Below are 27,413 nucleotides of genomic sequence, written 5' to 3' on the forward strand. Positions count from 1 at the left end.
GTAGTAGCAGCAGTAGTAGTAGTAGTACTATTATCTGTAACAGTTAGTTGAAACAGTAGTAACAGTAGTATTAGTAGCAGTAGTTTATTTGAGAGTAACAGTAAGGAAGTTCCAGTAGTATTAGTAAAATATAGTTTATTAGTAGCAGTAGTAACAGTATATTAGTGGCAGTTGGGTATTTGTTCTGGTATTAGGTAACAGTCCCATTAAAAGTAACAGTGGTAGTAGTAGTGCCAGTAGTAACAGTAGTAGTAGTACCAGTAGTAACAGTGTAGTAGTAGCAGTGGTAACAGTAGCAGAGTAGTGTGTAGTATTAGAAAACAGTTGGGATCAAATATTAGTAGCAAAGTTTATTTGTCAGCAATAGTAACAGTAGTATTAGTACAGTGAACATGTAGTATTAGTAGCAGTAGTAACTAGTAGTAGTGAAACCAGTACTTCCAGTAGCTAGTAACCAGTAGTAACAGTGGTAGCAGGGAAAAAAGTAGGTAGTAGCAGTGTAACAGTAGTAGTATTAGTAGGTATTAGTAGCAGTAGTAACAAGAAAGTAGTATTAGTAGCAGTAGTAACAGTAAAAGTAGTAACATTTGTAAAATATTAGTAGCTGTAGTAACAGTAGTAGTATTAGTAGCAAGTAACAGTAGTAGTATATAGTAGCTGTAGTAACAGTAGTAGTATTAGTCAGTAGTAACAGATTGAGGTAGTAGTAGTAGCAGTGTAGTATAACAGTTATTTTCAACAGTAGTAGTAGTAGCAGTAGTAACAGTAGTCCAGTAACAGCAGTAGTATTAGTAGCAGTTAACAGTTATTAGTAGCTGTAGTAACAGTAGTAGTATTAGTAGCAGTAGTAACAGTAGTATTAGTAGCAGTAGTAGTAGTAACAGTAGTAGTAGTAGTACCAGTAGTAACCGTAGTAGTTTTGTTAACTATGTGTCTCTCTCCAGAACTGGGTGATGTTATTGTAGTAGTATTAGTAGTGTTAACTATGTGTCTGTCTGTCTGAGAATTGGGTGATGTTGTTGGATTAGACATTGAATTGACGTGTGTGCCCATTGGGTACTTAATGTGTTAATGATTCATCTGGGTAGAAGGAACGTCACGTGAAAATATATTTCACTTGAGGAAAGTTATTTGGCATTTTCTAGGATCCCCATTAGCTTGTTGCAAAAGCAGCAGCTACTCTTCCTGGGGTCCACACAGAACATGACATAATACAGAACATTAATAGACAAGAACAGCTCACAGAACTACATTAATTTTAAAAAGGCACATATAGCCGACATATCAATACATAGACACACACTATCTAGGTCAAATAGGGGAGAGGCGTTGTGCCGTGAGGTGTTACTTTATCTGGTTTTTGAAACCAGGTTTGCTGTTTATTTGAGCAATATGAGATGGAAGGAAGTTCCATGCACTTTTATATAATACTGTATACTTTGTTGATTTGTTCTGGATTTGAGGACTATGAAAAGACCCCCATGTCTGGTCATTGTGTCAGAGCTGTGTGTAAGTTGACTATGAAAACAAGTTGGGATCAAATCAAAGTTTATTTGTCACGTCTCCCGAATACAACTTTACAGTGAAATGCTTACTTCCAGGCTCTAACCAATGGTGCAGGGAAAAAAAAGGTATGTGTGTGTGTGTAGGTAAGTAAAGAAATAAAACAGTAAAAAGACATTTGAAAATAAGAGTAGCAAGGATATATACAGACACCTGTTAGTCAGGCAGATTGAGGTAGTATGTACATGTAGATATCGTTATTTTCAACACACGTTATCTCCAAAACATGAATGTTTCTTATAAAAGAAGAAGTGTTGCAGTCAGTCTCTCCTCAACTCTTAGCCAAGAGAGACTGGCAGCATAGTATTTATATCAGCCCTCTGATTACAATGAAGAGCAGAACGTTCCGCTCTGTTCTGGACCAGCTGCAGCTTAACTAGGTCTTTCCTTGCAGCACTGGACCACACGACTGGACAATAATCAAGATAAGACCAAACTAGAGCCTGCAGATCTTGCTTTTGGATGGTGTCAAAAAAGAAAAGCAGAGCATCTCTTTATTACGGACAGACCTCTCCCCATCTCTTCATTGCAGACAGACCTCTCCCCATCTCTTTATTACGGACAGACCTCTCCCCATCTCTTCATTGCAGACAGACCTCTCCCCATCTCTTTATTACAGACAGACCTCTCCCCATCTCTTCATTGCAGACAGACCTCTCCCCATCTCTTTATTACAGACAGACCTCTCCCCATCTCTTTATTACAGACAGACCTCTCCCCATCTCTTCATTACAGACAGACCGTTCCCCATCTCTTTATTACAGACAGACCTCTCCCCATCTCTTTATTACGGACAGACCTCTCCCCATCTCTTTATTACAGACAGACCTCTCCCCATCTCTTTATTACAGACAGACCTCTCCCCATCTCTTTATGACAGACAGACCTCTCCTCATCTCTTTATTACAGACAGACCTCTCCTCATCTCTTTATTACAGACATACCTCTCCCCATCTCTTCATTACAGACATACCTCTCCCAATCTCTTTATTACAGACAGACCTCTCCCCATCTCTTCATTGCAGACAGGCCTCTCCCCATCTCTTTATTACAGACAGACCTCTCCCCATCTCTTCATTGCAGACAGACCTCTCCCCATCTCTTTATTATTGCCAGACCTCTCCCCATCTCTTTATTATTGACAGACCTCTCCCCATCTCTTTATTACGGACAGACCTCTCCCCATCTTTACAACCATTGAATCTATATATTTGACCATGACAGTTTACAATCCACGGTAACGTCAAGTAATTTAGTCTCCTCAACTTATTCAACAGCCACACCATTCATTACCAGATTCAGCTGAGGTCTAGAACTTATTATTTGTACCAAATACAACGCTCTTAGTTGTTCAGGACCAGTTTATTACTGGCCACCCATTCCAAAACAGACTGGAACTCTTTGTTAAGGGTTTCAGTGACTTCATTAGCTGTGGTTGCTGATGTGTATATGGTTGAATCATCAGCATACATGGACACACATGCTTTGTTTAATGCCAGTGGCAGGTCATTGGTAAAAATAGAAAAGAGTAGAGGGCCTAGAGAGCTGCCCTGCGGTACACCAAACTTTACATGTTTGACATTAGAGAAGCTTCCATTAATGAAAACCCTCCGAGTTCTATTAGATAGATTGCTATATCGTGGATTGAAAAGCCATAAGACATGTTTTTTCAACAACAGTTTCTGGTCAATAATATCAAAAGGCTGCACTGAAATCTAACAGTACCGCTCCCACAATCGTCTTATTATCAATTCCTTTCAACCAATCATCAGTCATTTGTGTCAGTGCAGTACATGTTGAGTCACCTTCTATAAGCATGCTGAAAGTCTGTTGTTCATTTGTTTACAGAGAAATAGCATTGTATTTGGTCCCCAAAAATTCCATCAGTCTGCGAAGAGCTGGCCGCAAGCTGATAGGTCTGCTGTTGGAACCAGTAACAGCCGCTTTACCACTCTTGGGCAGCGGAATTACTTTGTTTTCCCTCCAGGCCTGAGAACAAATACTTTCCTCTGGGCTCAGATTAAAGATATGACAGATAGGAGTGGCTATAGAGTCAGCTACCATCCTCAGTAGGAGTGGCTATAGAGTCACCTACCATCCTCAGTAGGAGTGGCTATAGAGTCAGCTACCATCCTCAGTAGGAGTGGCTATAGAGTCAGCTACCATCCTCAGTAGGAGTGGCTATAGAGTCAGCTACCATCCTCAGTAGGAGTGGCTATAGAGTCAGCTACCATCCTCAGTAGGAGTGGCTATAGAGTCAGCTACCATCCTCAGTAGCTTTCCATCTAAATTGACAATGCCAGGAGGTTTGTCATTATTGATCGATAACAATTTTTCCACCTCTCCCACACTAACTTCACAAAAATTTTAACTTGACCTGCTTTTCTTTCATTATTTGTTTTTAAATGCATGAATACATTTTCTCACTGTTTGTTGTTGTCATTTCCTGCCTAAGTTTTCCCACTTTGACAATGAAGTAATCATTAAAATAACTGGCAAATTAAAATGGTTTTGTGATGAATAAACCATCTGATTGGATGAAAGATGGAGTGGAATTTGTCTTTCTGTCCATAATTTCATTTAAAGAACTCCATCATTATTTATATCATTGATCTTGGCTTCATAATACAGTTTCTTCTTATTTTTATTGAGTTTAGTCACATAACTTCTAAATTTGCAGTAATTAAGTCAGTCAGCTCCTCATTAATCACATCAGAGAAACAAATATTTTAAACATCATCCACATAAGAGTCACAGTAAAATCTTTTGTATGATCTCTTATACACTATTTTAGGCCCAGCTGTTGGAACTTTGGCTTTCCTGGATACAGCCACTATATTGTGATCACTGCATCCAATGGGGATGGATATAGCCACTATATTGTGATCACTACATCCAATGGGGACGGATATAGCCACTATATTGTGATCACTGCATCCAATGGGGATGGATATAGCCACTATATTGTGATCACTGCATCCAATGGGGATGGATACAGCCACTATATTGTGATCACTGCATCCAATGGGGACGGATATAGCCACTATATTGTGATAACTGCATCCAATGGGGACGGATACAGCTTTAGAACAAAGTGCTACAGTATTAGTAAAAATGTGATCAATGTGGATGATGTTGTTCCTGTAGTGTTTGTAAACACCCTGGTAGGTTAATTAATAACCTGAACCAGATTACAGGCACTGGTTACAGTGAGAAGCTTCCTGTTGAGTGGGTTGATTAATAACCTGAACCAGATTACAGGCACTGGTTACAGTGAGAAGCTTCCTGTTGAGTGGGTTGATTAATAACCTGAACCAGATTACAGGCACTGGTTACAGTGAGAAGCTTCCTGTTGAGTGGGTTGATTAATAACCTGAACCAGATTACAGGCACTGGTTACAGTGAGAAGCTTCCTGTTGAGTGGGTTGATTAATAACCTGAACCAGATTACAGGCACCGGTTACAGTGAGAAGCTTCCTGTTGAGTGGGTTGATTAATAACCTGAACCAGATTACAGGCACTGGTTACAGTGAGAAGCTTCCTGTTGAGTGGGTTGATTAATAACCTGAACCAGATTACAGGCACTGGTTACAGTGAGAAGCTTCCTGTTGAGTGGGTTGATTAATAACCTGAACCAGATTACAGACACTGGTTACAGTGAGAAGCTTCCTGTTGAGCAGACAGCTTGATGAAAATCAGTCAATATTCAGTAGTGTTAACTATGTGATGAATGGATCTGTCTCCAGACCCCCCCCCCCCCCCCCCCACCCCCATTTGTTTTTACACTGCTGCTACTTGCTGATTATTATCTATGCATAGTCACTTTACCCCTACCTACATGAACAAATTACCTTGAATTACCTGTACCCTGCACATTATCACTGTACCCCTGTATATAGCCTCCACATTGACTCTGTAACAGTACCCCTGTATATAGTCTCCACATTGACTCTGTACCGGTACCCCTGTATATAGCCTCCACATTGACTCTGTACCAGTACCCCTGTATATAGTCTCCACATTGACTCTGTACCGTAATACCCTGTATATAGCCTCCACATTGACTCTGTACCAGTACCCCTGTATATAGCCTCCACACTGACTCTGTACCAGTACCCCCTGTATATAGCCTCCACATTGACTCTGTACCAGTACCCCCTGTATATAGCCTCCACACTGACTCTGTACCAGTACCCCCTGTATATAGCCTCCACACTGACTCTGTACCAGTACCCCCTGTATATAGCCTCCACATTGACTCTGTACCGGTACCCCTGTATATAGCCTCCACATTGACTCTGTACCAGTACCCCTGTATATAGCCTCCACACTGACTCTGTACCAGTACCCCCTGTATATAGCCTCCACACTGACTCTGTACCAGTACCCCCTGTATATAGCCTCCACATTGCCTCTGTACCAGTACCCCCTGTATATAGCCTCCACATTGACTCTGTACCAGTACCCCCTGTATATAGCCTCATTATTGTTATTTTATTGTGTTACTTTTTATTATTTGGTAAATATTTTCTTACTATTTCTTGAACTGCGTTGTTAGTTAAGGGCTAAGTAAGCATTGCACGGTAAGGTCTACACTGTTAGTTAAGGGCTAAGTAAGCATTGCACGGTAAGGTCTACATTGTTAGTTAAGGGCTAAGTAAGCATTGCACGGTAAGGTCTACATTGTTAGTTAAGGGCTAAGTAAGCATTGCACGGTAAGGTGTTAGTTAAGGGCTAAGTAAGCATTGCACGGTAAGGTCTACACTGTTAGTTAAGGGCTAAGTAAGCATTGCACGGTAAGGTCTACACTGTTAGTTAAGGGCTAAGTAAGCATTGCACGGTAAGGTCTACACTGTTAGTTAAGGGCTAAGTAAGCATTGCACGGTAAGGTCTACACTGTTAGTTAAGGGCTAAGTAAGCATTGCACGGTAAGGTCTACACTGTTAGTTAAGGGCTATAAGCATTGCACGGTAAGGTCTACACTGTTAGTTAAGGGCTAAGTAAGCATTGCACGGTAAGGTCTACACTGTTAGTTAAGGGCTAAGTAAGCATTGCACGGTAAGGTCTACACTGTTAGTTAAGGGCTATGTAAGCATTGCACTACACTGTTAGTTAAGGGCTAAGTAAGCATTGGGGGTCTACACTGTTAGTTAAGGGCTAAGTAAGCATTGCACGGTAAGGTCTACACTGTTAGTTAAGGGCTAAGTAAGCATTGCACTGCTACACTGTTAGTTAAGGGCTAAGTAAGCATTGCACGGTAAGGTCTACACTGTTAGTTAAGGGCTAAGTAAGCATTGCACGGTAAGGTCTACACTGTTAGTTAAGGGCTAAGTGCATTGCACGGTAAGGTCTACATTGTTAGTTAAGGGCTAAGTAAGCATTGCACGGTAAGGTCTACACTGTTAGTTAAGGGCTAAGTAAGCATTGCACGGTAAGGTCTACACTGTTAGTTAAAAGTAAGCATTGCACGGTAAGGTCTACACCTGATGTATTCAGCGCATGTGACAAATCAAGTTTGATTTGATGTTAGTTGTAGTAGTGTTAACTATGTGTCTGTCTGTCTGTCTGACCTGGGTGATGATGTAGTAGTAGTGTTAACTATGTGTCTGTCTGTCTGACCTGGGTGATGATGTAGTAGTAGTAGTGTTAACTATGTGTCTGTCTGTCTGACCTGGGTGATGATGTAGTAGTAGTAGTGTTAATTATGTGTCTGTCTGTCTGACCTGGGTGATGATGTAGTAGTAGTAGTGTTAACTATGTGTATGTCTGTCTGTCTGACCTGGGTGATGATGTAGTAGTAGTAGTAGTGTTAACTATGTGTCTGTCTGTCTGACCTGGGTGATGATGTAGTTGTAGTAGTGTTAACTATGTGTCTGTCTGTCTGACCTGGGTGATGATGTAGTAGTAGTGTTAACTATGTGTCTGTCTGTCTGTCTGACCTGGGTGATGATGTAGTAGTAGTAGTGTTAACTATGTGTCTGTCTGACCTGGGTGATGATGTAGTAGTAGTAGTGTTAACTATGTGTCTGTCTGTCTGTCTGACCTGGGTGATGATGTATTTTTAGTAGTGTTAACTATGTGTCTGTCTGTCTGTCTGACCTGGGTGATGATGTAGTAGTAGTAGTGTTAACTATGTGTCTGTCTGACCTGGGTGATGATGTAGTAGTAGTGTTTACTATGTGTCTGTCTGTCTGTCTGACCTGGGTGATGATGTAGTAGTTGTAGTGTTAACTATGTGTCTGTCTGTCTGTCTGACCTGGGTGATGATGTAGTAGTAGTAGTGTTAACTATGTGTCTGTCTGTCTGTCTGACCTGGGTGATGATGTAGTAGTAGTAGTGTTAACTATGTGTCTGTCTGTCTGACCTGGGTGATGATGTAGTAGTAGTAGTGTTAACTATGTGTCTGTCTGTCTGACCTAGGTGATGATGTAGTAGTAGTAGTGTTAACTATCTGTCTGTCTGTCTGTCTGACCTGGGTGATGATGTAGTAGTAGTGTTAACTATGTGTCTGTCTGTCTGTCTGACCTGGGTGATGATGTAGTAGTAGTAGTGTTAACTATGTGTCTGTCTGACCTGAGTGATGATGTAGTAGTAGTAGTGTTAACTATGTGTCTGTCTGTCTGTCTGACCTGGGTGATGATGTAGTAGTAGTAGTGTTAACTATGTGTCTGTCTGACCTTGGTGATGATGTAGTAGTAGTAGTGTTAACTATGTGTCTGTCTGTCTGTCTGTCTGACCTGGGTGATGATGTAGTAGTAGTAGTGTTAACTATGTGTCTGTCTGTCTGTCTGACCTTGGTGATGATGTAGTAGTAGTAGTGTTAACTATGTGTCTGTCTGTCTGACCTGGGTGATGATGTAGTAGTAGTAGTGTTAACTATGTGTCTGTCTGTCTGTCTGAGCTGGGTGATGATGTAGTAGTAGTAGTGTTAACTATGTGTCTGTCTGTCTGACCTGGGTGATGATGTAGTAGTAGTAGTGTTAACTATGTGTCTGTCTGTCTGTCTGACCTGGGTGATGATGTAGTAGTAGTAGTGTTAACTATGTGTCTGTCTGTCCGACCTGGGTGATGATGTAGTAGTAGTAGTAGTGTTAACTATGTGTCTGTCTGACCTGGGTGATGATGTAGTAGTAGTAGTGTTAACTATGTGTCTGTCTGTCTGTCTGTCTGTCTGTCCGACCTGGGTGATGATGTAGTAGTAGTAGTAGTGTTAACTATGTGTCTGTCTGACCTGGGTGATGATGTAGTAGTAGTAGTGTTAACTATGTGTCTGTCTGTCTGTCTGTCTGTCTGTCTGACCTGGGTGATGATGTAGTAGTAGTAGTAGTGTTAACTATGTGTCTGTCTGTCTGTCTGTCTGACCTGGGTGATGATGTAGTAGTAGTGTTAACTATGTGTCTGTCTGTCTGACCTGGGTGATGATGTAGTAGTAGTAGTAGTGTTAACTATGTGTCTGTCTGTCTGACCTGGGTGATGATGTAGTAGTAGTAGTGTTAACTATGTGTCTGTCTGTCTGTCTGACCTGGGTGATGATGTAGTAGTAGTAGTGTTAACTATGTGTCTGTCTGTCTGTCTGTCTGTCTGTCTGTCTGTCTGTCTGTCTGTCTGTCTGACCTGGGTGATGATGTAGTAGTAGTAGTGTTAACTATGTGTCTGTCTGTCTGACCTGGGTGATGATGTAGTAGTAGTAGTGTTAACTATGTGTCTGTCTCTCTCCAGACCTGGGTGATGATGTAGTAGTAGTAGTGTTAACTATGTGTCTGTCTGTCTGTCTGTCTGTCTGACCTGGGTGATGATGTAGTAGTAGTAGTAGTAGTGTTAACTCCTGTCTGTCTGACCTGGGTGATGATGTAGTAGTAGTGTTAACTATGTGTCTGTCTGTCTGACCTGGGTGATGATGTAGTAGTAGTAGTAGTGTAACTATGTGTCTGTCTGTCTGACCTGGGTGATGATGTAGTAGTAGTAGTGTTAACTATGTGTCTGTCTGTCTGTCTGTCTGACCTAGGTGATGATGTAGTAGTAGTAGTAGTGTTAACTATGTGTCTGTCTGTCTGACCTGGGTGATGATGTAGTAGTAGTAGTGTTAACTATGTGTCTGTCTGACCTGGGTGATGATGTAGTAGTAGTAGTGTTAACTATGTGTCTGTCTGTCTGTCTGACCTGGGTGATGATGTAGTAGTTGTAGTAGTGTTAACTATGTGTCTGTCTGTCTGTCTGACCTGGGTGATGATGTAGTAGTAGTAGTGTTAACTATGTGTCTGTCTGTCTGTCTGACCTGGGTGATGATGTAGTAGTAGTAGTGTTAACTATGTGTCTGTCTCTCTCCAGACCTGGGTGATGATGTAGTAGTAGTAGTGTTAACTATGTGTCTGTCTGTCTGTCTGACCTGGGTGATGATGTAGTAGTAGTAGTAGTAGTGTTAACTATGTGTCTGTCTGTCTGACCTGGGTGATGATGTAGTAGTAGTGGTGTTAACTATGTGTCTGTCTGTCTGTCTGTCTGTCTGTCTGTCTGTCTGTCTGTCTGTCTGTCTGTCTGTCTGTCTGACCTGGGTGATGATGTAGTAGTAGTAGTAGTGTTAACTATGTGTCTGTCTGTCTGTCTGTCTGACCTGGGTGATGATGTAGTAGTAGTGTTAACTATGTGTCTGTCTGTCTGACCTGGGTGATGATGTAGTAGTAGTAGTAGTGTTAACTATGTGTCTGTCTGTCTGACCTGGGTGATGATGTAGTAGTAGTAGTGTTAACTATGTGTCTGTCTGTCTGTCTGACCTGGGTGATGATGTAGTAGTAGTAGTGTTAACTATGTGTCTGTCTGTCTGACCTGGGTGATGATGTAGTAGTAGTAGTGTTAACTATGTGTCTGTCTCTCTCCAGACCTGGGTGATGATGTAGTAGTAGTAGTGTTAACTATGTGTCTGTCTGTCTGTCTGTCTGTCTGTCTGTCTGTCTGACCTGGGTGATGATGTAGTAGTAGTAGTAGTAGTGTTAACTATGTGTCTGTCTGTCTGACCTGGGTGATGATGTAGTAGTAGTGTTAACTATGTGTCTGTCTGTCTGACCTGGGTGATGATGTAGTAGTAGTAGTAGTGTTAACTATGTGTCTGTCTGTCTGACCTGGGTGATGATGTAGTTGTAGTAGTGTTAACTATGTGTCTGTCTGTCTGACCTGGGTGATGATGTAGTAGTAGTAGTGTTAACTATGTGTCTGTCTGTCTGACCTGGGTGATGATGTAGTAGTAGTAGTGTTAACTATGTGTCTGTCTGTCTGTCTGACCTGGGTGATGATGTAGTAGTAGTAGTGTTAACTATGTGTCTGTCTGACCTGGGTGATGATGTAGTAGTAGTGTTTACTATGTGTCTGTCTGTCTGTCTGACCTGGGTGATGATGTAGTAGTTGTAGTGTTAACTATGTGTCTGTCTGTCTGTCTGACCTGGGTGATGATGTAGTAGTAGTAGTGTTAACTATGTGTCTGTCTGTCTGTCTGACCTGGGTGATGATGTAGTAGTAGTAGTGTTAACTATGTGTCTGTCTGTCTGACCTGGGTGATGATGTAGTAGTAGTAGTGTTAACTATGTGTCTGTCTGTCTGACCTAGGTGATGATGTAGTAGTAGTAGTGTTAACTATGTGTCTGTCTGTCTGACCTGGGTGATGATGTAGTAGTAGTGTTAACTATGTGTCTGTCTGTCTGTCTGACCTGGGTGATGATGTAGTAGTAGTAGTGTTAACTATGTGTCTGTCTGACCTGAGTGATGATGTAGTAGTAGTAGTGTTAACTATGTGTCTGTCTGTCTGTCTGACCTGGGTGATGATGTAGTAGTAGTAGTGTTAACTATGTGTCTGTCTGACCTTGGTGATGATGTAGTAGTAGTAGTGTTAACTATGTGTCTGTCTGTCTGTCTGTCTGACCTGGGTGATGATGTAGTAGTAGTAGTGTTAACTATGTGTCTGTCTGTCTGTCTGACCTTGGTGATGATGTAGTAGTAGTAGTGTTAACTATGTGTCTGTCTGTCTGACCTGGGTGATGATGTAGTAGTAGTAGTGTTAACTATGTGTCTGTCTGTCTGTCTGAGCTGGGTGATGATGTAGTAGTAGTAGTGTTAACTATGTGTCTGTCTGTCTGTCTGACCTGGGTGATGATGTAGTAGTAGTAGTGTTAACTATGTGTCTGTCTGTCTGTCTGACCTTGGTGATGATGTAGTAGTAGTAGTGTTAACTATGTGTCTGTCTGACCTGGGTGATGATGTAGTAGTAGTAGTGTTAACTATGTGTCTGTCTGTCTGACCTGGGTGATGATGTAGTAGTAGTAGTAGTGTTAACTATGTGTCTGTCTGTCTGACCTGGGTGATGATGTAGTAGTAGTAGTAGTGTTAACTATGTGTCTGTCTGTCTGACCTGGGTGATGATGTAGTAGTAGTAGTAGTGTTAACTATGTGTCTGTCTGTCTGTCTGACCTGGGTGATGATGTAGTAGTAGTGTTAACTATGTGTCTGTCTGTCTGACCTGGGTGATGATGTAGTAGTAGTAGTAGTGTTAACTATGTGTCTGTCTGTCTGACCTGGGTGATGATGTAGTAGTAGTAGTGTTAACTATGTGTCTGTCTGTCTGTCTGACCTGGGTGATGATGTAGTAGTAGTAGTGTTAACTATGTGTCTGTCTGTCTGACCTGGGTGATGATGTAGTAGTAGTAGTGTTAACTATGTGTCTGTCTCTCTCCAGACCTGGGTGATGATGTAGTAGTAGTAGTGTTAACTATGTGTCTGTCTGTCTGTCTGACCTGGGTGATGATGTAGTAGTAGTAGTGTTAACTATGTGTCTGTCTGTCTGTCTGACCTGGGTGATGATGTAGTAGTAGTAGTGTTAACTATGTGTCTGTCTGTCTGTCTGACCTTGGTGATGATGTAGTAGTAGTAGTGTTAACTATGTGTCTGTCTGACCTGGGTGATGATGTAGTAGTAGTAGTGTTAACTATGTGTCTGTCTGTCTGACCTGGGTGATGATGTAGTAGTAGTAGTAGTGTTAACTATGTGTCTGTCTGTCTGTCTGACCTGGGTGATGATGTAGTAGTAGTGTTAACTATGTGTCTGTCTGTCTGACCTGGGTGATGATGTAGTAGTAGTAGTAGTGTTAACTATGTGTCTGTCTGTCTGACCTGGGTGATGATGTAGTAGTAGTAGTGTTAACTATGTGTCTGTCTGTCTGTCTGACCTGGGTGATGATGTAGTAGTAGTAGTGTTAACTATGTGTCTGTCTGTCTGACCTGGGTGATGATGTAGTAGTAGTAGTGTTAACTATGTGTCTGTCTCTCTCAGACCTGGGTGATGATGTAGTAGTAGTAGTGTTAACTATGTGTCTGTCTGTCTGTCTGACCTGGGTGATGATGTAGTAGTAGTAGTGTTAACTATGTGTCTGTCTGTCTGTCTGACCTGGGTGATGATGTAGTAGTAGTAGTGTTAACTATGTGTCTGTCTGTCTGTCTGACCTTGGTGATGATGTAGTAGTAGTAGTGTTAACTATGTGTCTGTCTGACCTGGGTGATGATGTAGTAGTAGTAGTGTTAACTATGTGTCTGTCTGTCTGACCTGGGTGATGATGTAGTAGTAGTAGTAGTGTTAACTATGTGTCTGTCTGACCTGGGTGATGATGTAGTAGTAGTAGTGTTAACTATGTGTCTGTCTGTCTGTCTGTCTGTCTGTCTGTCTGACCTGGGTGATGATGTAGTAGTAGTAGTAGTGTTAACTATGTGTCTGTCTGTCTGTCTGACCTGGGTGATGATGTAGTAGTAGTGTTAACTATGTGTCTGTCTGTCTGACCTGGGTGATGATGTAGTAGTAGTAGTAGTGTTAACTATGTGTCTGTCTGTCTGACCTGGGTGATGATGTAGTAGTAGTAGTGTTAACTATGTGTCTGTCTGTCTGTCTGACCTGGGTGATGATGTAGTAGTAGTAGTGTTAACTATGTGTCTGTCTGTCTGTCTGTCTGTCTGTCTGTCTGTCTGTCTGTCTGTCTGACCTGGGTGATGATGTAGTAGTAGTAGTGTTAACTATGTGTCTGTCTGTCTGACCTGGGTGATGATGTAGTAGTAGTAGTGTTAACTATGTGTCTGTCTGTCTGTCTGACCTGGGTGATGATGTAGTAGTAGTAGTGTTAACTATGTGTCTGTCTGTCTGTCTGTCTGTCTGTCTGTCTGTCTGTCTGTCTGTCTGTCTGTCTGTCTGACCTGGGTGATGATGTAGTAGTAGTAGTGTTAACTATGTGTCTGTCTGTCTGACCTGGGTGATGATGTAGTAGTAGTAGTGTTAACTATGTGTCTGTCTCTCTCCAGACCTGGGTGATGATGTAGTAGTAGTAGTGTTAACTATGTGTCTGTCTGTCTGTCTGTCTGTCTGTCTGTCTGACCTGGGTGATGATGTAGTAGTAGTAGTAGTAGTGTTAACTATGTGTCTGTCTGTCTGACCTGGGTGATGATGTAGTAGTAGTAGTGTTAACTATGTGTCTGTCTGTCTGTCTGACCTGGGTGATGATGTAGTAGTAGTAGTGTTAACTATGTGTCTGTCTGTCTGTCTGTCTGTCTGTCTGTCTGTCTGTCTGTCTGTCTGACCTGGGTGATGATGTAGTAGTAGTAGTGTTAACTATGTGTCTGTCTGTCTGACCTGGGTGATGATGTAGTAGTAGTAGTGTTAACTATGTGTCTGTCTCTCTCCAGACCTGGGTGATGATGTAGTAGTAGTAGTGTTAACTATGTGTCTGTCTGTCTGTCTGTCTGTCTGTCTGTCTGACCTGGGTGATGATGTAGTAGTAGTAGTAGTAGTGTTAACTATGTGTCTGTCTGTCTGACCTGGGTGATGATGTAGTAGTAGTGTTAACTATGTGTCTGTCTGTCTGACCTGGGTGATGATGTAGTAGTAGTAGTAGTGTTAACTATGTGTCTGTCTGTCTGACCTGGGTGATGATGTAGTAGTAGTAGTGTTAACTATGTGTCTGTCTGTCTGTCTGTCTGACCTAGGTGATGATGTAGTAGTAGTAGTAGTGTTAACTATGTGTCTGTCTGTCTGACCTGGGTGATGATGTAGTAGTAGTAGTGTTAACTATGTGTCTGTCTGACCTGGGTGATGATGTAGTAGTAGTAGTGTTAACTATGTGTCTGTCTGTCTGTCTGACCTGGGTGATGATGTAGTAGTTGTAGTAGTGTTAACTATGTGTCTGTCTGTCTGTCTGTCTGACCTGGGTGATGATGTAGTAGTAGTAGTGTTAACTATGTGTCTGTCTGTCTGTCTGACCTGGGTGATGATGTAGTAGTAGTAGTGTTAACTATGTGTCTGTCTCTCTCCAGACCTGGGTGATGATGTAGTAGTAGTAGTGTTAACTATGTGTCTGTCTGTCTGTCTGTCTGTCTGTCTGTCTGTCTGACCTGGGTGATGATGTAGTAGTAGTAGTAGTAGTGTTAACTATGTGTCTGTCTGTCTGACCTGGGTGATGATGTAGTAGTAGTGGTGTTAACTATGTGTCTGTCTGTCTGTCTGTCTGTCTGTCTGTCTGTCTGTCTGTCTGACCTGGGTGATGATGTAGTAGTAGTAGTAGTGTTAACTATGTGTCTGTCTGTCTGTCTGTCTGACCTGGGTGATGATGTAGTAGTAGTGTTAACTATGTGTCTGTCTGTCTGACCTGGGTGATGATGTAGTAGTAGTAGTAGTGTTAACTATGTGTCTGTCTGTCTGACCTGGGTGATGATGTAGTAGTAGTAGTGTTAACTATGTGTCTGTCTGTCTGTCTGACCTGGGTGATGATGTAGTAGTAGTAGTGTTAACTATGTGTCTGTCTGTCTGTCTGTCTGTCTGTCTGTCTGTCTGTCTGTCTGTCTGTCTGTCTGTCTGACCTGGGTGATGATGTAGTAGTAGTAGTGTTAACTATGTGTCTGTCTGTCTGACCTGGGTGATGATGTAGTAGTAGTAGTGTTAACTATGTGTCTGTCTCTCTCCAGACCTGGGTGATGATGTAGTAAGTAGTGTTAACTATGTGTCTGTCTGTCTGTCTGTCTGTCTGTCTGTCTGTCTGTCTGTCTGACCTGGGTGATGATGTAGTATAGTAGTAGTAGTGTTAACTATGTGTCTGTCTGTCTGATGGGTGATGATGTAGTAGTAGTGTTAACTATGTGTCTGTCTGTCTGACCTGGGTGATGATGTAGTAGTAGTAGTAGTGTTAACTATGTGTCTGTCTGTCTGACCTGGGTGATGATGTACCCTGCACTAGAGGATAACAGCTGATGGATAAACACCCTGCACTAGAAGATAACAGCTGATGGATAAACACCCTGCACTAGAAGATAACAGCTGATGGATAAACACCCTGCACTAGAGGATAACAGCTGATGGATAAACACCCTGCACTAGAGGATAACAGCTGATGGATAAACACCCTGCACTAGAAGATAACAGCTGATGGATAAACACCCTGCACTAGAGGATAACAGCTGATGGATAAACACCCTGCACTAGAGGATAACAGCTGATGGATAAACACCCTGCACTAGAAGATAACAGCTGATGGATAAACACCCTGCACTAGAGGATAACAGCTGATGGATAAACACCCTGCACTAGAGGATAACAGCTGATGGATAAACACCCTGCACTAGAAGATAACAGCTGATGGATAAATAATAACTAGAAGATAACAGATGATGGATAAATACCCTGCACTGAAGATAACAGCTGATGGATAAACACCCTGATTAGAAGATAATCAGCTGATGGATAAACATGCTGAATATAGAAGATAACAGTATGATGAGAATAAACACCCTGGCATCATGCTGATAACAGCTGATGGAGTATACATACTAGAAGATAATCAGCTGATGGATAAACACCCTGAATATAAGATAACAGCTAGATGGATAGAGAATAGATCGTACTGGCATCATGCTGAATATATAGATAGATGGATAGATATAGAAGATAATCAGCTGATCATGCTGAATATATAGATAGAGTGTATAGATATAGAGAATAGATCGTACTGGCATCATGCTGAATATATAGATAGAGTATAGATATAGAGAATAGATCGTACTGGCATCATGCTGAATATATAGATAGAGTATAGATATAGAGAATAGATCGTACTGGCATCATGCTGAATATATAGATAGAGTATAGATATAGAGAATAGATCGTACTGGCATCATGCTGAATATATAGATAGAGTATAGATATAGAGAATAGATCGTACTGGCATCATGCTGAATATATAGATAGAGTATAGATATAGAGGTCATAGATCGTACTGGCATCATGCTGAATATATAGATAGAGTATAGATATAGAGGTCATAGATCGTACCTAGTGCCTTAGAAAATCCATGATGCAGAGAACACAGAAAAAAGTGGTCTCAAAGTAGCAAAACATTTTGTGATTTTCCTACATACCCGCACCACACTGAAGTCCAGCTTGGTCTCCTGAGCACACTGAAGGATCAGCTGGAAGCAGCTCTTGCTCTGATTGGTCATCCCGTTGTCATAGTAGCTCTCCAGGACTCTCTGCTGCTCCAATGTGAACACAGACCGCAGGTTCATCTGACGGAGACACGGCATTGGTCAATAAACTATCCAATAAAAACAACAGACAACATTGAGTTCACTATGCAGACCTAAATTCACTGTGGACAAAACAATGACATTGACTGACCAGGTGAAAGCTATGATCCTTCTTAAACCCACTTAAAATCAGTGTAGGAGAGGAGACAGGTTAAATCATGATTTTTTAAGCCTTGAGACATAGAACACCTTCGTAAGATTGAGAAGCACACCGTTTGTCCTCAGAACATCCTCAATTCATCTGGGGTTGGACTCTACAAGGTGTCGTAAGCATTCCACAGGGATGCTGGCCCATGTTGATTACAATCCTACCCATAGTTGTGTCAAGTTGGCTGGATGGCCTTTGGGTGGTGCACCATTCTTCATACACACGGGAAACTGTTGAGCGTGAAAAAACCCAGCAACATTGCAGTTCTTGACACAAACCGGTGCGCCTGGCACCTACTACCATACCCTATTGAAATACCCTATTTACATATTTTGTCTTGTTCATTCACCCTGTGAATGTGACGATCCATTGTCTCAAGACTTAAAAGTCCTTCTCTAACCCGTCTCCTCCCTTCATCTACACCGATAGAAGTGAAAATACAAGTAACATCAAAAAGGGATCGTAGCTTTCACCTTTTCGGGTCTCATGGAAGGAGCAGTTTTGTACACTCAGTGTGTATATAATAGGTATATGAGAATGTAAAGGCCAACTCATAGTTCAGCTGGTCTGGTTTCTCTGGCCACTGTCTGTGTGTATCCAAACAGTATATAATAGATACACTACCCTTCAAAAGATTGGGGTCACTTAGAAATGTCCTTGTTTTTGAAAGAAAAGCAAATTTTTTGTACATTAAAATAACATCAAATTGATAAGAAATACTGTTAAGGGAATTTTTATCAATGATGACTAATTATGTATACATTTCAATCAGGACTGACTAGTCCAAATGCTATTATGTACTGTACATGTATGAATTTTCTTTCTTGCTCCCATTCCCAATTGTATATAATATAGTCAGGAGTTTAAAACAATGCCTTGGTACAAATGAATGAACTATCTCCAGACTGTCTAGAATGCTGATTTACAGTGACTGACCTTGGCTTTAGGAGAGGAGGGAAGGCTCGAGAACTATAGGGCCTCTCTACCAGTGTCAAGAAGAGATAGAACATTTAGAAAACGCTGCCGTCCTTTTCAGTTTATAATCTGAGGTAAAATGTGTATGAAGGCAGTACTCTCTTGAATTAAACGCTGTTACCTGACCGGGGCTCTGTCCATTCTTATAAAATAAAGGGTCTTACAAACCCTTAATGCATTGACAGAGTGTTTAATTTTGATTGGGAAATAAAACAGAGGAATTTAGAATTCCTTGAACAAATACAGTGCAAAGAAAAAGCCATATTTCAGACTGGCCAATAAAAAGATTCAGATGTAAAAAAGAACACAGACACTGGACAGAGGAACTCTGCCTAGAAGGCCATTATACCGGAGTCTCCTCTTCACTGTTGATGTTGAGACTGGACAGAGGAACTCTGCCTAGAAGGCCATTATACCGGAGTCTCCTGGACAGAGGAACTCTACCTAGAAGGCCATTATACAGGAGTCTCCTGGACAGAGGAACTCTACCTAGAAGGCCATTATACCGGAGTCTCCTCTTCACTGTTGATGTTGAGACTGGACAGAGGAACTCTGCCTAGAAGGCCATTATACCGGAGTCTCCTGGACAGAGGAACTCTACCTAGAAGGCCATTATACCGGAGTCTCCTGGACAGAGGAACTCTGCCTAGAAGGCCATTATACCGGAGTCTCCTGGACAGAGGAACTCTACCTAGAAGGCCATTATACCGGAGTCTCCTGGACAGAGGAACTCTGCCTAGAAGGCCATTATACCGGAGTCTCCTGGACAGAGGAACTCTGCCTAGAAGGCCATTATACCGGAGTCTCCTGGACAGAGGAACTCTGCCTAGAAGGCCATTATACCGGAGTCTCCTCTTCACTGTTGATGTTGAGACTGGACAGAGGAACTCTGCCTAGAAGGCCATTATACCGGAGTCTCCTGGACAGAGGAACTCTGCCTAGAAGGCCATTATACTGGAGTCTCCTGGACAGAGGAACTCTGCCTAGAAGGCCATTATACTGGAGTCTCCTGGACAGAGGAACTCTGCCTAGAAGGCCATTATACCGGAGTCTCCTCTTCACTGTTGATGTTGAGACTGGACAGAGGAACTCTGCCTAGAAGGCCATTATACCGGAGTCTCCTGGACAGAGGAACTCTGCCTAGAAGGGCATTATACCGGAGTCTCATGGACAGAGGAACTCTGCCTAGAAGGGCATTATACCGGAGTCTCCTGGACAGAGGAACTCTGCCTAGAAGGCCATTATACCGGAGTCTCCTCTTCACTGTTGATGTTGAGACTGGACAGAGGAACTCTGCCTAGAAGGCCATTATACCGGAGTCTCCTGGACAGAGGAACTCTACCTAGAAGGCCATTATACCGGAGTCTCCTCTTCACTGTTGATGTTGAGACTGGACAGAGGAACTCTGCCTAGAAGGCCATTATACCGGAGTCTCCTGGACAGAGGAACTCTGCCTAGAAGGGCATTATACCGGAGTCTCCTGGACAGAGGAACTCTGCCTAGAAGGGCATTATACCGGAGTCCCCTGGACAGAGGAACTCTGCCTAGAAGGCCATTATACCGGAGTCTCCTCTTCACTGTTGATGTTGAGACTGGACAGAGGAACTCTGCCTAGAAGGCCATTATACCGGAGTCTCCTGGACAGAGGAACTCTACCTAGAAGGCCATTATACCGGAGTCTCCTGGACAGAGGAACTCTGCCTAGAAGGCCATTATACCGGAGTCTCCTGGACAGAGGAACTCTGCCTAGAAGGCCATTATACCGGAGTCTCCTGGACAGAGGAACTCTGCCTAGAAGGCCATTATACCGGAGTCTCCTCTTCACTGTTGATGTTGAGACTGGACAGAGGAACTCTGCCTAGAAGGCCATTATACCGGAGTCTCCTGGACAGAGGAACTCTGCCTAGAAGGGCATTATACCGGAGACTCCTGGACAGAGGAACTCTACCTAGAAGGCCATTATACCGGAGTCTCCTGGACAGAGGAACTCTACCTAGAAGGCCATTATACCGGAGTCTCCTGGACAGAGAAACTCTGCCTAGAAGGCCATTATACCGGAGTCTCCTCTTCACTGTTGATGTTGAGACTGGACAGAGGAACTCTGCCTAGAAGGCCATTATACTGGAGTCTCCTCTTCACTGTTGATGTTGAGACTGGACAGAGGAACTCTGCCTAGAAGGCCATTATACCGGAGTCTCCTCTTCACTGTTGATGTTGAGACTGGACAGAGGAACTCTGCCTAGAAGGCCATTATACCGGAGTCTCCTGGACAGAGGAACTCTGCCTAGAAGGCCATTATACCGGAGACTCCTCTTCACTGTTGACGTTGAGACTGGACAGAGGAACTCTGCCTAGAAGGCCATTATACCGGAGTCTCCTCTTCACTGTTGATGTTGAGACTGGACAGAGGAACTCTGCCTAGAAGGCCATTATACCGGAGTCTCCTCTTCACTGTTGATGTTGAGACTGGACAGAGGAACTCTGCCTAGAAGGCCATTATACCGGAGTCGCCTCTTCACTGTTGACGTTGAGACTAGTGTTTTGCGGGTACTATTTAATGAAGCTGCCAGTTGAGGACTTGTGAGGCATCTGTTTCTCAAACTAGACACTAATGTACTTGTCCACTTGCTCAGTTGTGCACCGGGGCCTCCCACTCCTCTTTCTATTCTGGTTAGAGCCAGGTTGTGCTGTTCTGGTAAGGGAGTAGTACACAGCGTTGTACGAGATCTTCAGTTTCTTGGCAATTTCTCACATGGAATAGCCTTCATTTCTCAGAACAAGAATAGACTGACGAGTTTCAGAAGAAAGTTCTTTGTTTCTGGCCATTTTGAGCCTGTAATTGAACCCAAAACGCTGATGCTCCTGATACTCAACTAGTCTAATGAAACCCCGTTTTATTGCTTCTTTAATCAGAACAACAGTTGTTCAGCTGTGCTAACAGAATTGCAAAAGGGTTTTCCAATGATCAATTAGCCTTTTAAAATGATAAACTTGGATTAGCTAACACAACGTGTCACTGGAACACAGGAGTGATGGTTGCTGATAATGGGCCTCTGTACGCCTATGTAGATATTCCATAGAAAACAAAAAATCTACCATTTCCAGCTACAATAGTCATTTACAACATTAACCATGTCTACACTGTATTTCTGATCAACTTGATATTATTTTAAATGGACAAAAAAACTAAATTTCTTTCAAAAACAAGGACATTTCTAAGTGTCCCCAACCTATTGAATGGTAGTGTATATGAGAATGTAAAGGCCAACTCATAGTTCAGCTGGTCTGGTTTCTCTGGCCACTGTCTGTATGTATCCAAACAGTATATAATAGATCAATTAGGCAACGCGGAGTGCCTGGATACACCCGTTGGCCATAAATCACCAACCCCCGAGGTGCCTTATTGCTTATAAACTGGTTACCAACATAATTAGAGCAGTAAAAATAAATGTTTTGTCATACCCGTGGCTTACGGTCTGATATACCACAGCTTTCAGCATTCAGGGCTTGAACCACCCAGTTTATAATAGAATATATAGGCTCATTGTCCAGGTTGTCTGGTAGTGGTTTCTCTACTTACCGTCTGCAGGCCTCGTTTCTCCTGCCATTCCTCCATACTGCTGCTACTGCAGGGGGGCAGATCAGCCATACAGCAGAACCACGAGCAGGGCCAGACCAGGGTGAGGTCTAGGCAGCAGGACCAGGCCGGGGTGAGGTCTAGGCAGCAGGACCAGGCCGGGGTGTGGTCTAGGCAGCCGGGCCAGACCAGGGTGTGGTCTAGGCAGCAAGGCCAGACAGCAGATACCTCTGTGCGTCCGTTTGTCCGGGGGTTATGGTGGTCTGGCTGCAGTACTGGTCATGCTAGCTCAGTCTCCTAGGCTGTGACATGGTTCCGGTGTCTTTGTCTCCCCGAGGTTCTGCAAGACAAGAAAGTGTCATCAGTTAGAGTGGAATCAATGGAAACGTTATGAACCAATACATCTCATTTCAGCTTTTCCATCTTAGACTGCTTTATATGTTTATATTTATAGTTGTCATATTTTTATAACATCACACTTATTCTATGGTGGTGTGTTTTAAACATAGAGAATGATAGAGGACTCCTCTTTCATCTGTCCCATAATGGCGTCTGTGTGGGCATGGGCAGCACCATTAAGGCCATCTCCATTTTGAAGTGGTACATTTTTTGCTTCTACTTCTACATATGAGCTGGTAAACAAATCAAATCTATTTATATAGCCCTTCTTACATCAGCTGATATCTCAAAGTGCTTTTCAGAAACCCAGCCTAAAACCCCAAACAGCAAGCAATGCAGGTGTAGAAGCACGGTGGCTAGGAAAAACTCCCTAGAAAGGCCAAAACCTAGGAAGAAACCTAGAGAGGAACCAGGCTATGAGGGGTGGCCAGTCCTCTTCTGGCTGTGCCGGATGGAAATTATAAACCTAGAGAGGAACCAGGCTAAGAGGGGTGACCAGTCCTCTTCTGGCTGTGCCGGGTGGAGATTATAAACCTAGAGAGAAACCAGGCTATGAGGGGTGACCAGTCCTCTTCTGGCTGTGCCGGGTAGAGATTATAAACCTGGAGAGAAACCAGGCTATGAGGGGTGTCCAGTCCTCTTCTGGCTGTGCCGGGTAGAGATTATAAACCTGGAGAGAAACCAGGCTATGAGGGGTGTCCAGTCCTCTTCTGGCTGTGCCGGGTGGAGATTATAAACCTAGAGAGGAACCAGGCTAAGAGGGGTGACCAGTCCTCTTCTGGCTGTGCCGGGTGGAGATTATAAACCTAGAGAGGAACCAGGCTAAGAGGGGTGACCAGTCCTCTTCTGGCTGTGCCGGGTGGAGATTATAAACCTAGAGAGAAACCAGGCTATGAGGGGTGACCAGTCCTCTTCTGGCTGTGCCGGGTGGAGATTATAAACCTAGAGAGGAACCAGGCTAAGAGGGGTGACCAGTCCTCTTCTGGCTGTGCCAGGTGGAGATTATAAACCTAGAGAGAAACCAGGCTATGAGGGGTGACCAGTCCTCTTCTGGCTGTGCCGGGTGGAGATTATAAACCTAGAGAGGAACCAGGCTATGAGGGGTGACCAGTCCTCTTCTGGCTGTGCCGGGTAGAGATTATAAACCTGGAGAGAAACCAGGCTAAGAGGGGTGACCAGTCCTCTTCTGGCTGTGCCAGGTGGAGATTATAAACCTAGAGAGGAACCAGGCTATGAGGGGTGACCAGTCCTCTTCTGGCTGTGCCGGGTGGAGATTATAAACCTAGAGAGGAACCAGGCTATGAGGGGTGTCCAGTCCTCTTCTGGCTGTGCCAGGTGGAGAGGAACCAGGCTATGAGGGGTGGCCAGTCCTCTTCTGAGAACAGAAATATAACTGAAAGGGTGCATACTGTCGCCTAGAGTATGTTGTTTGAATAGGTATAAAGCCAAGGTTGGCGATTTACCTGCAGTTATGCAATGTTTGCTCACCACTATAATTCATTGGCTGATCCCTCCTGATGACCTAAATGGAATGATGTGATCCTTCCTTAACCGATAGGAAGTCCCAACCAGTTGACTACTTAAAAATGGTGGAAGTCCTCAAAGGCACTGCCCATGCAAAACTGGCTTTTGGGCATTTGTGAGCTCTATCAATTAAATTTCAAACTAAGGGCTTTTATTGGCATGGGAAACATATGTTTACATTGCCAAAGGAAGTGAAACAGATAAACAAAAGTGAAATAAACAAAACATGTACAGTAAACATTACACTCACAAAAGTTCCAAAAGAATAAAGACATTTCAAATGGTTTTAATAGACTGGAAGAGAGCTGTCACATGAGCTCACCTGGTCACATGACATGAAGTTGGACAGGTAACACAACTGTGGACATTTCATACGCTCAGATTATAAAACCATAGTAGTAGAGCAGAACTAGCAAATTGTCTGGGCTCTGAGTGAATTGGACCTGGATCAGAGTTAGCTGGCTGAGTGAATTGAACCTGGATCAGAGCTAGCTGGCTGAGTGGGATGTGAACTGGACATGGATCAGAGCTAGCTGGCTGAGTGGGACCTGGATCAGAGCTACCTGGCTGAGTGGGACATGGATCAGAGCTACCTGGCTGAGTGGGACCTGGATCAGAGCTAGCTGGCTGAGTGGGACCTGGATCAGAGCTAGCTGGCTGAGTGGGACCTGGATCCGAGCTAGCTGGCTGAGTGGAACCTGGATCAGAGCTAGTTGGCTGAGTGGAACCTGGATCAGAGCTAGTTGGCTGAGTGGGACCTGGATCAGAGCTAGCTGGCTCAGTGGGCCCTGGATCAGAGCTATTTGGCAGAGTGGAACCTGGATCAGAGCTATTTGGCTGAGTGGGACCTGGATCAGAGCTAGCTGGCTGAGTGGGACCTGGATCAGAGCTAGCTGGCTCAGTGGGCCCTGGATCAGAGCTATTTGGCTGAGTGGAACCTGGCTGGCTGATGGGACCTGGAGAGCTAGCTGGCTGAGTGAGGATCAGGGACCTGGATCAGAGCTAGTTGGCTGAGTGGGACCTGGATCAGAGCTAGCTGGCTTGGGACTGAGTGGCTGACCTGGATCAGAGCTCAGAGCTAGCTGGCTGAGTGGGACTGAGAGCTGGGACCTGGATCAGAGCTAGCTGGCTGAGTGGGACCTGGATCAGAGCTAGCTGGCTCAGTGGGACCTGGATCAGAGCTAGCTATGTGAATGGGACCTGGATCAGAGCTAGCTATGTGAATGGGACCTGGATCAGAGCTAGCTATGTGAATGGGACCTGGATCAGAGCTAGCTGGCTGAGTGGGACCCGTTCAATCCTTCCTTGTGTCTGGCCTCCATTACCAATACAGCGTATCGATTATGTGGAGCCACGTAACTACTGTTATGCATTATAACTTGGGAGATTGCAGTAAGTCAGCGCAAATATTGCTAACTAGCAATCTAGCAAGTGATCAAGTCAGTAGCTAGCTATAGCTAACGTTAGCCCACCTCAATCAACACAAGCTAATGCTAGCTAAGTGTCAGCATCCCAAATATATCTAGCTACTAGTTAGCTAGCTAAGCAGTACCAAAGTCATAGAGGAAAATAGTCTAGACGCGTTGTTGAAAAGCGATCTCTTCTAACCCAACAGTAGCGGAGCTAGTGGCTTTCCCATCTTCACCCACCGGTTTCAGCATTTTGGCAAAGCTCACTGCGCATGGCCACTGAATGGAAAACATTGGGAAAAACATTGCAAAGCGAATTGATGTATAAAACGCACATCCACCCATTCAGCCACAAGGGCAGAGACAGAGCGGCAGAAATAAGATTCCCACACAGGAAGCGGAATGATCTAACTTTCCGACAGCTAGTTTACAGACAGTCAACAACCCGCTGAAAGCAACACAACAATAACGCGGAGAACACGCCATTCTAGCAAGACAGGCCGTGGCAGCCATAGCCAGGCCACTGAATAAACTTTTCCTTTAAATCCCGTCCTAACACGGTCTCTCTGACCCCCCTGCCTACAGCGAACTGAAGCCGGAACTCGTCGAAATCCGGCAGCGAAGTGTGAAGTCATTTTGGAATGTACCTGTTTTTTTTTGTCGTCAAATCAAACGACTGCTCGAATTCATCAGATTTCTTCAGCAGTCCCCTTTTAGCCAGACAATGAAATCAGAACGTCCGATCATCAATTCTAATCATGATCGTGACGTATACGCAGACAGGAGCCAATTAGAGCTCGAAATCAGGGCTGTGACATTCAACCCAGTGATGTCCCGCCCAGCGATGACTATGTGGGGAGGAGAGAGAAAACATTTATACCGAACAAAAATATAAATGCAACATGCAAAGTGTTAATCCCATATTTCATTATCTGAAATAAAATATTCCAGAAGTGTTCCATACCCACAAAAAAGCATATTAATCTTTTTTTTAACCAGATTAGTGAGATTTGCTCACTAACAGGTATGTAAACAAATTTGGTTAAAAAAAAGATTTGCCAAAATAATCCATCCACTTGACATGTGTGGCATATCAAGAAGCTGATTAAAGAGCATGATAATTACACAGGTGCACCTTGTGCTGGGGACATTTTTTTTTTAAACACTCTGAAATGAGACTGGTTTCAGGAATCTCGGCGTATGTCACACGTCACTACTTCACAGGAGGCATTTTAACGTAAACATGATTTCCAAATGCAATGATTGACAGAAATGCCTTCTGGAACATTTGAACTTTCATGTGCCTTAATAACAAACTTACATGCCATCTGTAAATCCAAATACAATTGCTGAATTACATGGCTAGATGGTTTGCCACGGGGAAAAGACAGGAACCTTCCCGCTAGCCATGATTGGCTGAGATAATGGATGGGCTAGACATGTCAAGAGATGAGTTCAGATTGGTCTGATAGGCTAGACATGTCAAGAGATGAGTTCAGATTGGTCTGATAGGCTAGACATGCCGAGAGATGAGTTCGGATTTGTCTGATAGGCTAGAGATGCCGAGAGATGAGTTCGGATTGGTCTGATAGGCTAGACATGTCGAGAGATGAGTTCGGATTGGTCTGCAATGTATCATGCTTTTGTCTATTACATGATTTGCTCAGTATGTGTCGGTAATCCTTTCTAACGCTGCTTTTTTTAAAGATATCATGAAGAACTCCAACGTGGAAGTTGGATTTTAAAATTAGTTGTCCAGTGGAAGCAGAGTATGATAGCTAAGGAGATGGAGAAATTCTGCCATTTGATTGCAAACGTTATGCGCAGGGAGTCGAAAAGAGAACACCTCTCTCCGGATTACATCTTCAAACTATGGGTAACCATGGCATCCGTGACAGAGAAGCATTCATCCATATATATCGGTAAAAGAGTCTAGCTAGTGACATTTTCAGATATTATATGTTTCTAATTTTGTCACAAAGACATTTTCATTGCAAGTTAAAGTGTACTGTTAGCTAGCTAGTTAACATTAGCTGACAGGCTTGCTAGCTAATGTTACATGTATGATCTGTGTAGTAATAGTATTCATATCTCAGAAAGTGATTTGCATTGCTAGTTATAGCCTAATGTTAGCTAGCTAGCTACCATTGAACCTAGTTGGTTAAATTCAGTTACCTGCAGATACATGCATGGTAGTAACAAAACCATTTCACTATACCCTT

General features: G+C 43.2%; 1 protein-coding gene across 4 annotated transcripts in view; it reads right to left on the bottom strand.

Moving 5' to 3' along the window:
• The window catches only part of LOC115124488 (highly divergent homeobox-like), a 79,465-nt gene extending 53,479 nt beyond the window's left edge, over nucleotides 1-25,986 (bottom strand). Inside the window, exons 1-3 of one of the 4 annotated variants that reach the window (XM_065018258.1) lie at nucleotides 25,839-25,976; nucleotides 21,863-22,199; nucleotides 16,992-17,138 (exon numbers count right to left, since the gene is read on the bottom strand). In XM_065018258.1, coding sequence (XP_064874330.1) covers nucleotides 16,992-17,138; nucleotides 21,863-21,931 — 216 coding nt within the window. In that variant the 5' untranslated portion in view covers nucleotides 21,932-22,199; nucleotides 25,839-25,976. Of the gene's footprint in view, nucleotides 1-16,991; nucleotides 17,139-21,862; nucleotides 22,200-25,838 lie in introns of all 4 variants that reach the window. The other 3 variants (XM_065018256.1, XM_065018260.1, XM_065018259.1) reach the window with 3 other exon arrangements.
• Nucleotides 25,987-27,413: the final 1,427 nt, after the last annotated feature.

Source organism: Oncorhynchus nerka, linkage group LG5 (genome assembly GCF_034236695.1).
Source record: "Oncorhynchus nerka isolate Pitt River linkage group LG5, Oner_Uvic_2.0, whole genome shotgun sequence".
Taxonomy (NCBI): domain Eukaryota; kingdom Metazoa; phylum Chordata; class Actinopteri; order Salmoniformes; family Salmonidae; genus Oncorhynchus; species Oncorhynchus nerka.